This window comes from Ahaetulla prasina, chromosome 4, assembly GCF_028640845.1.
Source record: "Ahaetulla prasina isolate Xishuangbanna chromosome 4, ASM2864084v1, whole genome shotgun sequence".
NCBI lineage: Eukaryota > Metazoa > Chordata > Lepidosauria > Squamata > Colubridae > Ahaetulla > Ahaetulla prasina.
Window position 1 is genome coordinate 137,202,496 of NC_080542.1, and position 14,361 is coordinate 137,216,856.

General features: G+C 36.5%; 1 protein-coding gene across 1 annotated transcript in view; it reads left to right on the plus strand.

Moving 5' to 3' along the window:
* PTPRN2 (protein tyrosine phosphatase receptor type N2) overlaps positions 1-14,361 on the plus strand; it is a 925,005-nt gene that overhangs the window by 297,314 nt on the left and 613,330 nt on the right. The window contains exons 7-9 of the mRNA XM_058179748.1: positions 8,585-8,827; positions 10,543-10,583; positions 12,602-12,990. Of these exons, the coding sequence (XP_058035731.1) occupies positions 8,585-8,827; positions 10,543-10,583; positions 12,602-12,990 (673 nt within the window). The remainder of the gene's footprint in view (positions 1-8,584; positions 8,828-10,542; positions 10,584-12,601; positions 12,991-14,361) is intronic.

A 14,361-nucleotide genomic window follows, 5' to 3' on the forward strand; every position in this document is an offset into this window, starting at 1 on the left:
ACAATAGATGATTCTGTGAGTTAAACTTAGGTCTTGTCGAAGGCGACGGAGTTCCAAGTTTTCTAAGCCTAGGATTTCAAGTCTGGTGGGATAAGGTATTTTGTTGTTTTCAGAGGAATGGAGAACTCTTCTTGTAAAATATTTCTGGACACGTTCAATTGTATTGATGTCAGAGAAGTGGTGAGGGTTCCAAACAGGTGATATATATCAATATTGATATATTGACCATCATTTGTGTTGTAAATGTTGTACCTTGATGAAGGTATCTTTTCTTTTATGTACACTGAGAGCATATGCACCAAGACAAATTCCTTGTGTGTCCAATCACACTTGGCCAATAAAAAAATTCTATTCTATTCTATTCTATTCTATTCTATTCTATTCTATTCTATTCTATTCTATTCTATTCTATTCTATTCTATTCTAAATCTCCTCAGGTATATTGTATTGTAATGGAATGGGCTCTTGTACTCCACATTGAATTATGGCAAGTCAGGGAAATCCTAGTCACCCATCCTTCTTGTAGAACTTTTTGGAACCATAGGTTGATGCTCCAATAATACGTGTGGACATTGAGAAGTTTATTTTCTTCAAATTGACATAACTTGTTGGTGACACATTAATTCCTTTGTAGCAGCTTGGAGTATTACATAGCCATGTTTTGATGTATCTTTTCTTTACCCATCTCCTTTGTACTGTACGCTTTCATTTTCTTTTGCTGTGAAAGCACAAAATCAATTGAAGTGTTCTCTTTAGTGAGAAGAAAGCCCGGTGAGGACATGCCTAAAGTGACAGCATTCATGGCGAGGCACCTGTCTGATAATAGCTTTCAAAAGCAAAATGGAATGTAAATGCCGGCTCAGGTGACACCGCACATCTCTGGAATAGGTCTACCGTTAAAGCAAACTATACCCATGCTGGTTTCATTATCATGTACGGTCGTCTTTCACCTTTCTTGGCAGGAGCCTACATAGAGCTGGGTACTTAATGGTTACAGAGAATAATGTGCAGCAAAATGTATTGGATTTTGCCTATTGGACTTCCATAGGCATAATGAAACCTGATAAAACTTTTTGTGGTTTTTAAATCCAGTACTGTGAATGCATTACAAAAAAACAACACCTTTTAATTCTTTTGTTTTGTAAATTTGGACTTTCATTGCTGCAAATGGGGGAGATTTTAACATTTCCTTCATTCAATTACATATTCATTTTTAAGATGATTCACATACCAAATATTCCCAGTTCTTTTTGCCAGTTTTTAAAAATCTTATATATGGAGTATATATATGTATGTATGGAGTATTTTTCAGAACTATTGCTATTTATGTCACAAAGCTACAGTTTTTGGTTTTGGTTTTTACTTTGGAGAAAGACTTTTTCATAATAGCAGGAATACAGTACATCCTTTGGTAGAGAGAACTAGGTTTTACATACAGGTATCAGTTACTTTTAATAAGAGGTTTATCTCTGGGAGATGTTGCTTTAATGGACTGCGTCCAGTGAGTGCTCAGAGGTTGAGACAGCACATTATAGGCAAAGAAGACCCCCCCCCTCTATTTTGGTTTTACATATTCAATTAGAAAGACCTGCTGTTTAGTGCAGTGGTCACCAACTGGTGGTCCATGGACCACTGGTTGTCTGCGAGAAAATTTTGGTGGTCCGCAGAAAAATTATTTGCATTTTTTATATTGCACTAAATCAGGGGTCCTCAAACTATGGACTCTTTCTCATGGTGGCTGCTTAGCTCCAACAACTGCTACCTGTTGGGGCCCTAAAGAGCCCGAGCGAGCAGGTAAGGAGTGGCTGGGAAGGGAGGGGCGAGTAGACACTGGCGAGGCGCCCCTTGATATGAATGGCATCAAATTGGCCATGCCCACCCAGTCACATGACCACTTAGCCACACCCACCCAGCCGGTCATTAGGCAGATCGTATTAGTGGTCTGCGGGATTGAAAATTATGAATTTAGTGGTCCTTGAGGTCCAAAAGGTTGGTGACCACTGGTTTAGTGGACTCTGGAGTTGGGCCGTTGGCCATTCATTTTGTGTTTCATTTCTTTCCCTTTATTTTTATTTTGCTTGAGATTGCAACTTTGCTTTGCTATATAGATTATGAGATTTGCGGGATGGACTAGAGAGATAGAATAGAATAGAATAGAATAGAATAGAATTTTATTGGCCAAGTGTGATTGGACACACAAGGAATTTGTCTTGGTGCATATGCTCTCAGTGTACATAAAAGAAAAGAAAAGATACGTTCATCAAGGTACAACATTTACAACACAATTGATGATCAATATATCAATATAAATCATAAGGATTGCCAGCAACAAGTTATAGTCATACAGTCATAAGTGGAAAGAGATTGGTGATGGGAACTATGAAACGATTAATAGTAGTGCAGATTCAGTAAATAGTCTGACAGTGTTGAGGGAATTATTTGTTTAGCAGAGTGATGGCCTTCGGGAAAAAACTGTTCTTGTGTCTAGTTGTTCTGGTGTGTAGTGCTCTATAGCGTCGTTTTGAGGGTAGGAGTTGAAACAGTTTATGTCCAGGATGCAAGGGATCTGCAAATATTTTCACGACCCTCTTCTTGATTCGTGCAGTATACAGGTCCTCAATGGAAGGCAGGTTGGTAGCAATTATTTTTCTGCAGTTCTAATTATCCTCTGAAGTCTGTGTTTTTCTTGTTGGGTTGCAGAACCGAACCAGACAGTTATAGAGGTGCAAATGACAGACTCAATAATTCCTCTGTAGAATTGGATCAGCAGCTCCTTGGGCAGTTTGAGCTTACTGAGTTGGCGCAGAAAGAACATTCTTTGTTGTCCTTTTTTAATGATGTTTTTGATGTTAGCTGTCCATTTGAGATCTTGCGATATGATAGAACCCAGAAATTTGAAGGTTTCTACTGTTGATACTGTGTTGTCAAGTATTGTGAGAGGTGGAAGTATGGAAGGGTTTTTCCTAAAGTCTACCACCATTTCTACGGTTTTGAGTGTGTTCAGTTCCAGATTGTTTTGGTTGCACCACAAGGCTAGTCGTTCGACCTCTCCTATATATGCGGATTCGTCATTGTCTCGAATGAGACCAATCACTGTTGTGTCAACTGCGAACTTCAGTAGCTTAACAAATGGATCATTGGAGATGCAGTCATTGGTATACAGAGAGAAGAGAAGTGGGGAGAGCACACAGCCTTGGGGGGCTCCTGTGCTAATTGTACAGGTATTTGATGTGATCTTGCTTAGCTTCACCTGCTGCTTCCTGTTTGTTAGGAAGCTTGTGATCCACTTACAAGTCTGTTCCGGTACCTGTAGCTGGTTTTGCTTAGTTAGAAGGATGTCTGGAATGATGGTATTGAATGCTGAACTAAAGTCTACAAAAAGGACCCTTGCATAGGTCTTTGGAGACTCAAGATGTTGTAGGATGTAGTGCAGAGCCATATTAACAGCATCATCTGTTGATCTATTTGCTCGGTATGCAAATTGCAAGGGGTCTAAGAGTGGATTCGTGATGGTTTTCAGGTAGGAAAGCACTAGCCTTTCAAAGGTTAAGGCCTAATAGAAAATAAGAAAAAAAAAAGGGAATGGGAATGAAACACCTAGGTTATTTTAGACAAGCTAGGATACTTGTAACATAAATTGAACCAATGCTACAAATGAGCAAAATCTATAAAGAAATACTAACATTTATTTTAATAAGCCTATGTTTGACCTATAAATGTTTGAGGTAGCATTGTGAGCTTTTCCTAATTGATCCTATTTTACAAGAAGCTGCTAGTTTCAGAGCACATTTTCAGAATTCTTATCTTTGAATTCAATATCCAGTATAAGGGATGTTGTGCTGGTTTCTAAGATGGCTGAGATTTATGTAGTGGGCTTAAAAAGACTGCTATGAGAGCTCTGATTTAGGAATAGATTTGTGTGTGGCCTTTACTATTTTTATAAATAACTCATGATGCCGAACTAATACTCCTTCCTTGATCTGTTTTGCCCACAATAACCTTGTGTGGTGAGTTGAGCTGAGAGATTGACAGCCCCAAAAACACCCAACTAACTTTCATTCCTAAGGAAGACTAGAACTAAAATCTCCTGAAGTCTACCTTGGTCCCTTAACTATTAAACAAACTGGCACAATTACTATCGGTATATGTCTAATGGATTAATATCAAATTGTTTAATTATATCAACATTGACTATGATAATCTTACCAGGCAACATTTTAGAATTCGTAGTTAGAAACCATCTGAACTAAGTTTACTAAGTCAAATACTTAGAATTTGACTTCCTGATTCAGAGTCCTTTCTTGAATGTGTGAAAGGAAATTTAAAATCATATGCTTAGGATGTGAAACCCAAAGTGGAGGAAAAAGAGGGAGAAAGGGAACCCAAGTAAAAATTGCACAATATTCAGGGATATATTTATCTTTAAAATGGCTGTGGTAGCATTACATATACAGAATTAACTTAACCCATGATGGAGATTCATATAATACTGTGTTTCTACAAAAAGAAGACTGGGTCTTATTTTCTTTTGACCAACGAAAAAATGGCTGGGCCATCTTTTTGGAGGGTTCTAATTATTGTCTCACATCTCAGTGGTGGCACTGACAGCGCTGCCCAGCAGAAGCCCGCTGCTGGGTCACTTCTTCTGCGGCCACTTGCCACCATTTGCATGCATCACCCCGCCCTCCATTTTGTTTTAAGATGCCTGCCGGCAGGCATCTACAACCAATAACAGAGCTCCAGATCAATCTGGAGCTCTGATATTGGCTGCAGGTAATAGATGCCGGTAGGCTTTAGTACATTGTGTGAACACCAACTACCGGTAAATATCTTCTTCCTTCTCATTTCCTGATATAGATTCAAATTAACACATTTTTATATTTAAATATAATGAATATTAATATTTCTTTCATCTTGATTATAAATTCATGTCTAAGTAAGTTTTTTTTCCTTTCTTTTTTTCAAGTTTTATTAGATTTTTATTTTTAAGTATACATCAATATCAATACATGAACAGTATGGCCCCTGGGTGTAATTCATTTTGATACAAAAATCAATAATGATAATCATAATAGTTGTTATATTAATCAAATTTATATAATCCTAGCATTAATATACATGGTTTTTTAAAGTAGTTATTCAATATTTCAGTATTCCATTTTAATACCAATGATATTATAAGAATACATGCAATTATTACTTGCATTCTGTTATATAAAAATTATATCTTCTAATATTCCCCCCATTTCTTATTTCTACCTCTATTCTAACTTCTAATCAGGTTACCAATGCTAATCCTAGTATCAATACAGATGCTTATATTAAGACATAACCCTTCATTATTTGGTTGTTCAAAGTCACAATACATCATTCAAGTACTAGTCTTCTTATTTCTAGTCTAACATACCTAATAATCCCATCTTTCAACTTCCAATCTTTCTGTCTAACTATTGTTTTATATAAAGATGTGTATTCTTATTTCTGTCTTTATTCAAATTTCTAATCAGGCTATCATTATATTAGAATGTATGTATGTATGTATACACACACACACACACACACACACACACACAATCTTTATCTCTATCAACATCTGTATCTTCACCATTCAGACTGAATATTTCTCCCATCTCTATTCTCTTAAATCTCTTAAAGTGCTTTTCCCTTGGTTTATTTCATCAGTCATTATCTTTGATCTTCATTCATTATCAGTTGTAGCATATTTTCTATTTTCCCATATATGCCTTGCATTAGGTACTTATCTCTCAGTGATTTTTTTCCATAGTACCCCTAATTTGAAATATTTGAAACATCAGTGCCATTTCTCTTGAAATCTCACTCATTTCCCTCTAATGGAGCATCTTGTCTTAATTTAATAAATCCCGCTCTTACTCTAATTCAAAAACAATATATTCCAGTTCAATGTTACTCCTCAGAAAGTTCAATAATCATAGTTCTTTACATCTCAAGATTATTAATCAATTCCATTTGAGTAGTCCAGGAAGCTTCTGCAAATCAAAAGTCACTTTGCTTTACTTAAAAATCTTCCTTATTCTCACAATAAAGTGTCCAGTAATCATAAAGTAACTAGTTATAGAACAGTAAGTGTCACCACAATCTTCCAGATGAATGTTGTTTATTTCTCTCATCAAAATTTTTTCTAAACTTGTAGGGGATTGGTATATTCCATTCACTGTAGATGGCGTCCTTAGCTTAGGTTTCAGTGTTGTTTCCAGTCTTCTAAATTTAATTAATCCAAATTTAATTCAGTTTATGGAAGCAAAGTTGGCTATTCAAGTAGATTCAGGTAGATAGTTTCAGCATTTTATAATGCCTTTCCAAAACAATGCCTGCCCAATTTAAAAGTCCAATTTTCTATGTTTTAAAAGGTCTTTAGCTTTTCTCCCCTTAGTTCCTTTCAGGTCTAGGATTTTTCTCTCTATGGTTGTTTGCTGCTTTGAAAAATAGTTCTAAGAGTCTTTTTTCCTGGCTTTTGCTCTTTCTTTTTTTCTTTAAAGTTAGGGTCTAAATAAAAAGGAATCTTCTCACCCAGCTCCAATCACTGTTCACCTGCACCACTCCTGCACAGTTCTTTGTTGCCTCGGCTGTCCCAGCTTCATGGCAGCCATGATGGGTGCCTCTTCTCATCGAGGGAGAGGGAGGAAGCCCTGAGTCCAGAAGGAGAGATGTTGCTCTCCATGGCCACTCCTCTTTTCACCACTCCTACAGGGTGACTTTAGCTCTTTTTGGAGCCCTCCAACAGGAAGAACTTGGTGTGGGAGTATGGAGACCCCCTCCTCACATTTGATAGTGCTGCAATGTCTAAGTAAGTCCATGTCTAAGTAAATTTTCTAATACATGGGGCAAATAATACATGTATTATATATCATATAATATATGGATATGAATGCTTCATTTGGCCAACTGTGATTAGACTCTCAAGGGAATTGTCTCCAGTGCAGAGACTCTCAGTGTACATGCAAAGCAATAGTATATGCAAAGTAACAGAATTTATTTTCCTCCTCCTCCTCCTCCTCCTCCTCCTCCTCCTCCTCCTCCTCCTCCTCCTCCTCCTCCTCCTCCTCCTCCTCCTCCTCCTCTTCATCTTCTTCTTCTTCATCATCTTCTTCTTCTTCTTCATTGTCATCATCATTATCATCCCAATAAGAGGGGGGAGGGATTAAAAAAGATAATAAGAAGAACAAGTGATATATATATCTATTTGCTTGTTTGTTTTCATAGTGAATGGGTCAGTAAAGTGATGACATGACTGGAATGGGTGGAATGAGTGGGGTTTGGGGTCATTCCTTCCATTTTAGAAGGGGTTTACATCTTTTTGCAACACTCTTCTGGTGTTTTGTTTTGAATGATTCATAGAATAATTAAGCAATCCAAAGATAGTATTACAAGAGGCATTTATGTCAGAATCATTAGACAAAGGAATCATCATAATTCAGTCAAGGTTCAAGGCAGGTCCTGTCGTTTTATATATCAGGGTCCAGAGATAAGGAATAAAGTGTTGTTACATCCAGACACATCCAATAATAAGTCTTCCTGGAGACCAGCAAAGCTTGGAAGCCAAATAGAGAAAGTTCAAGAGCTGGTTGCTGTAGAATTATCCCACTTTTTCACTGCTTTCAGGTATTAAAATATGGGAGATTCCTGGGCTCCACATAAAAGCAGTGGTGCTAATTATAGATAGCTGGAAAAATGCTTACTAAAGAGCAATAATTGATTGAGATTAATTGTTAATATTTTAACTTTCAAGAATCTGTTTAATAAGGCTATATATTCTATTGCTGGTATAGCTATTACTGTTATTCCTATTTTCAAGTTGTACTACATTGTGTGATTAGTACTCTTGATAAGCATTTATTATATATTGCCGAGATTCTATTAGTCCAAGATCACTCAGCTGGTTTTGTGCATGAGGAGGAGGAGGAGTATTCAGTCTCTCAGCTTAAAGCTTTGGAGAGGGGATGGTTCTGCATGAGGGGTGGGCATACACACCCGCCACTTGCACAAATGGGACAGGCGTGAATGCGCTCGCCTGCTACTCACACAAGTGGGAAAGCACATGCACATTCGCCCATTGCTTCCTTGGCTCGGTTCCAAACAGCACCCGGCCTAGTTGTGGGCTGTGACCCAGGGGTTGGGGACACCTGACGCTGAGTGAAGTAAATGCCCATTTATGGAATAATTGTTAAATGCAGTCATTTTATTGTATTCAGGAATATTAGATTATTGGTCTGGGTATGAGCATATTTCACTATCAGTTCATGTCAAATCAATTGTTTCCATAGGCATTGCTTGCAATTATACAATTACTTATACAAGCAAATAATTTTAAAAGTTTATTAATTGAATCAATTGAGTAAAGATATTTGGAAAAAAGAAAAAAAAATATCCAAGGTTATTATTTACACCTGTTAGCACTGAGTAATACAATAAGGATTTGCAGGTAATTAAATATTTCCTATTGAGGACTGATGCAGCTAATGCAGCAATGCTTGGCTTCTCTTTTTCTTATATGTAATATTAAACTTTTCACAAGTAATCAAGCTTTCCTACCCTCTTTCTTAAGAAATATTTATTCAAGATGTTCTGAGAGACCTGAGGAAACATCATGTGGATGTAGATAAGTTGAGCCCACTGGAGCTGGACAAGATGGCTGATATAATTGCTGAAGCTGTTCAAATTGTTGATACAAATGGAGAAAAGGACAATGCCGCTGGGAAGATCGAAGGAGAGAGAACTGCAACAGGAGTGGGTGCAGAAGGAGAAAACAATTATGAAATGGGAGAGAACGAGGGTATTCATGTGCAAGGTATTATATTCAGCACGTTTGCCTTCCTTTTACATTTTACATAGTCAGATTAAAATACCTTGCAAAATGTTACTAGGAAGAAAAAAAACCCTCAGCTTCTCTCCTGCTATCCTTTCCCCTTATTATGATTATGGTGTATTCAAGGATGGGACTGGTAAGTATCACTCAGTTGTAATTTGATCCCGATAATAAGTGATTACAAAAAGTGCTGTGACATTGTTCATTTATAGACGTTTGTATTAGTGACCTTGTTGTTGTTAGTTATGAAGTCGTGTCTGACCCATCACGACCTCATGGACGTTCCTCCAAGCCTTCCTGTCCTCTACCATCCTCTGGAGTCCACTCAAGCTCACGCCTACTGCTTCAGTGACTCCATCCAGCCACCTGATTCTCTGTCGTCCTCTTCTTCTTTTGCCCTCAATCTTTCCCAGCATTAGGTTCTTCTCCAGTGAGTCCTTCCTTCTCATTAGGTGGCCAAAGGATTTGAGTTTCATCTTTCCAGGAGGCCAAAAGGTTGGAAGCAGTTCTCACCTTTGGTGATAGAGTGGTAGAGGATTAGTAGGTATTCTCCAAATAAATAGGATTAGATCTGGTCTGAGTGGTACAAAAAGGCAGCCCTTTGAAATAAATAGGACTTAAATAGTCATGATTAACTTTATCCCCATTGATTGCAATGGACCTTATAAGTTTAACTACTGGTAAGTGCTAAATATTTCAATTACCCAAATGATACATCCATTAAACATAAAAAGGCAACTCTTTTTGTGAATAATTTTCAAGCTTACGAACACATCTTGTTCTATAAGAATGGTGTGTTCTTGAATTCAGGGCCCCTTATTATTAATTAATTTTTTTTGTTTTGGTCTATGCTGCTTGTTTCTGAAGATTCTGAGCAATTTACAGATAATAAAGCTTGCAGCATTACTGTTCATTGACCCATGTGGTAGGAATGTATGTGTGTGTCTGTCCATCTATCATGGTTGTTATTTATATATGAAGCACACATGAAGTTCAAAGGATCTGTCATTAGTTTATTTTTAATTCATAGACATTTTTTCCTTTTCCTGTCCTAGTTTGTGCAATAGAGTTCTATGTTATTTATTTATTAATTAAATTTTAAATGCCACCTATCTTATTATTAAGCAACTCTGAGAGGCTTGCAACCGATAAAACCAACAATATAAAACATTAAAATTAACAAAAATGATCTAAGTTAAAAACAAGTATATAGTGGAATGGAGGTGGAATATTCTTTTTAACCCACTAACCACCTCTAGTGTTTAATAATGTGGTGTTACTATAACTCTGAAGTAATTACTTCTAAGTGTGAAATAAAGTACACCAGAACAGCCTTTTCTTGAGAAACACCTGAGTCATAAATCCACTGCAGTTTCTCATTTATTACTGTAAACATTTTTTCTGGGCTAGCAGGACAAGCTATTGATTTTTTCTCAGGCACTGATAAACAGAGGTAAATTCGTCAGCCTTACTATTGAACTAATTAATGTAATGCACTCTTACAGCATGGCTTCAATTAATCTTGCATTAGCAAAGTGTACAAATGGAGTTGAAGTGACAAACTTGATCTATGTTTTTACTTTTGTCATTTAGCCACAACATCTTAATGTTTACTGTACAATAAAAATGTCACATTGTACAGAAAACCAAAGCAATGTCTGTGTTTTATGTCTCACAATAAATGCTTGCTTCCACAGATAAGGGGCCATGGAACATCGAGGCCGAGTTTAAAAAAGAAGTAAGTTAACAACACAAATACCTACTGTATATATTTTTCTTAATATATGGGGAAATGATAGCGCTAGAGTTTCTAGGACAATAAAGCAATGCCAATGAGGGTTCATCATGGTGAATGTAAGCGCAATTCTACTGATTTGTCACTACTGCAGTGGTGGGATTCAACCGGTGTAACAACTAGTTCGCTGAGCGCACACTTTGCTCATGCATGCTTGCTTCACTCACAAGCGTGCCAAATGTTTTTATTCCAAATATTTTCACTCCTCCGAAAACAACAAAATACCTTATACCACCAGGCTTGAAATCCTGGGATTAGAAAATTTACAACTCCGTCGACTTCAACATGACCTGAGTTTAACACACAAAATCATCTATTACAATATCCTTCCTGTAAATGACTACTTCAGCTTCAATCGCAATATTACAAGAGCAAAAAATAGATTCAAGCTTAATGTCAACCGCTTCAAACTTGATTGCAGAAAATATGACTTCTGCAACAGAGTTGTTAATGCTTGGAACTCATTACCTGACTCCATAGTCTCTACTCAAAATCCCAAAATCTTCAACCAAAAACTGTCTACTATTGACCTCACCCCATTCCTAAGAGGACTATAAGGGGCGTGCATAAGAGCACAAAAGTGCCTACCGTTCCTGTCCTATTGTTCCCTTTATTATATCTAATTAATATAGCTAATGCAGATTCTTTACTTATATATGTATATATTTTTTCATGATATGTTTTTTACTTATGACAATGTTTATGTATACTGTTATGACAAAATTAAATTAAAAAATGTGCACTAATGCACATGTACGATTTGTTTGAAAACAGCTTTAAAAATTACATTGTGCTGCAGCCCTGGTGAGTAAAACAGCTGAGGAAATGGCAATCCGCTCTGCCGCGCCTATCAGGTAGTTTCAAACAAAGAAAATATAGCTCTCTGTAGCGCAGGGGCAGGTGGGAGGGCCCACCTGATCGCCGGAGTGAACTGGTTCATTCTAAGCTGTTCGTCGGAGTTAGGGGTTCACTCAAACCGGTCTAAACCAGCAGAATCCCATTACTGCAAGTACTCAGTATAACTAAAAATTAAAATATTTAATGTAGGCTGAAAGGTTTAACTTGTGTCATTAGCAATATATTTGATTCAATCATATAGGATTGTAGTGATTTAATCTAAATTCTTCCTATTCAGAATGTTTTTCTACTCTGACCAATGAAAACCCAAAGGATAGCAGAATATATCAAAATGATTTAGTTCTTAAGTAGAATGTTGTCCCTAAAATAATGCTAATTAAAAATAATCCCAAAATTGCTAGAATATATATTTGCTAAAACTGTGGGAGAATATGTAGTTACTCAGCTTCGATTAAATAATTTGAGTGAAGGACATTATTGGGAACAGTCTGTTAGCAACGGAGCTAGAAAATGTATTTTGTATAGGAAAATAGCTGGTTTTCATAGCAGTTTTCCTGTGCTCTAAATCTATAAAGTATACTTAAGGATATTTTCTTCAGCACTGAAAAAATGATAGCGTATATGGGTAAAATCTGAAGGAAAATGATGTATCATAGCTAAAAGCATTTTTTACAGTGGTATATACAGCTAAAATCAACTTGCTTAAAATGTGGTTTTAAGCAAAGGTTTACTGGTATAAATTCTTCCAAGCTATGAATTAATGTTTTAGAATTTGCTAGCAAACAACACTGAGTGTTTTCATGGAGACCCGTAAAGGAGATGTGTTTGAAAACACATGTCCCAAAATGTGTGGCCTCTTGAAAAATAAAATACAATTGACTTGAAAACTGGGAAATTTTTTTCTTTGTTCTTTAGTGCAGCTAGGATGTGTTTGAAGTTAACTTTCAGCTTAGATGAATTCCAGAGTTTTTCATCCTCAAGAAAGGCTACCAATGTAAAACTGCTAAAGTAATTACCCTCTACTGTAAAGCTAAATTGATGAATTAGACACAAGCAACTATAATAAGCTACAGTAGGTGTATTTGTTGTCTTGTTTATTATAGGAGGACAATCTAGATTCAAAAGTACCAGATTTCCTGAGTAAAAATATGGTTCCTGAAAATCTGTCAAAGTCATATTTGTCCAAAGAGTCCTTTAAAACAGAAATGAAAAAATCAGATGATTTAGACCTTTCCTCTTCATCTGAAGAAGTCAAGGTTGGGATTGAAAATGTGAAGAGTGAAACCTTATCAAGAGAACTGATTGCTCAAAAAAAAGCAGAGTCTGAACCCAGCTCCAAGGAGCTAAGTGAGCTTCATCAATGGATTAAGAATATGTGGCTTCAAGATGAAAGTGTTTATGAAGCAACTCAAGAAAAGATTGGAGAAGGCCTCAAGTTAGATGCAACGTCTTCCAAAGTGGAAGAATATGGCTACATCATGACAGAGAAAGAGTAAGTATGGATATTAAAATTTTATTTATGAACTTGCTGTCCATTGATGATAGAATAATTATTTAGAATTTGATTTAGATGTAATATTTGCACACTGCCTCTTATTTTCAAAAAATATAGCTGACTCATATTTTCTCAGTCTGGTATCTTTGGAAAGTGTTGGATAGCAATTTCCAGAATTTACATGTTTAATCCCCTTTCGGGGAAAAATAGAATTCTGTTTTCCAGTGGTGGGATCCTCCTGGTTTAACAACCGGCTCGGTGATCACGTGATTTGCATGCGCATGCACAGTTACAAGAAATCTTCGCTTCCTGGTTTCTGTGGAGGAGTAACACAGCTGATTCTCGCAGCAATCTGCTCTACCACATGAATCAGCTGAGAAGATAAAGGTCAGAAAATAGCATGGGTGGGCGGGTGTCCCATCTGAACGTCAAGGTGAATCGGTTTGCTCCCAGCTGATTGTTGGAGCTACCGGTTTGCCTGAACCAGTCTGAACTGGTAGAATCTCACCCCTGCTGTTTTCTTGGCTTTTTTCTTGGCTTTCCCTAGTTGCTTTGCTAAAATAGTAATAGCTTATATATTTCCCATATAAATGTTTAAAAGGAAGACTATTTGTCTACTTCAAATATTGTCCTTTACTGATTTGCAGACAGAAGTATTAATGGCTTGAAAGATATGTGTTTTAAATTTTAGACTTCACAGTAGAAAACTTGATCAATATTATACATGACTTTTTTTCTCCCTAATTTATTAAGTTCATATCTGGATTAGAAGGTTAATTCTGTTTGTTTCCTAAACTCAATAATTTTTTAAAGAAAATTTTATGGAAGCCAGTGAACTTTGGACTGAATCATTGTCAAAGCTTTTCTTTCCTTTTTTTTCTTAAGGCTGAAGGATTTTATACAGATCTCACTATTAAAGATCATTTATTCTTTAATATTTCCCTTCCCATTTTCTGCTTTTAAAGAAACTAATAAAGAGCTATTCAATGGAACTTGGATTTGTTCAATTACATTATTTCAGTTCTTGTTTCTGTTCTTCATCACACATAGATAGACCATCAGGTTATTATTACATGAAATTAAATGCTTAGGGGCAGTTTTGGTGGGAGAATATAAATAGTGTGTGGAGAATGTAAGTATGTGCTGAAATTATTTAAAGCAAGCAAAGGACTTTCCCCCTCTCCAGTTATAATTATAGGCCAGAAATAAGGAAATACATATAATTGGACCATTTTTTTCTTGACATTTTCAAATCTACTTTGTCAAAAAAAAAAAGTAAAAAGGTTTCTTCTATTCAGTCATGTCCAACTCTAGGCAGCAGTGGTCACCTCTGTTTCACAATCAAAGAGCAAGAATTGTCCAAAGATG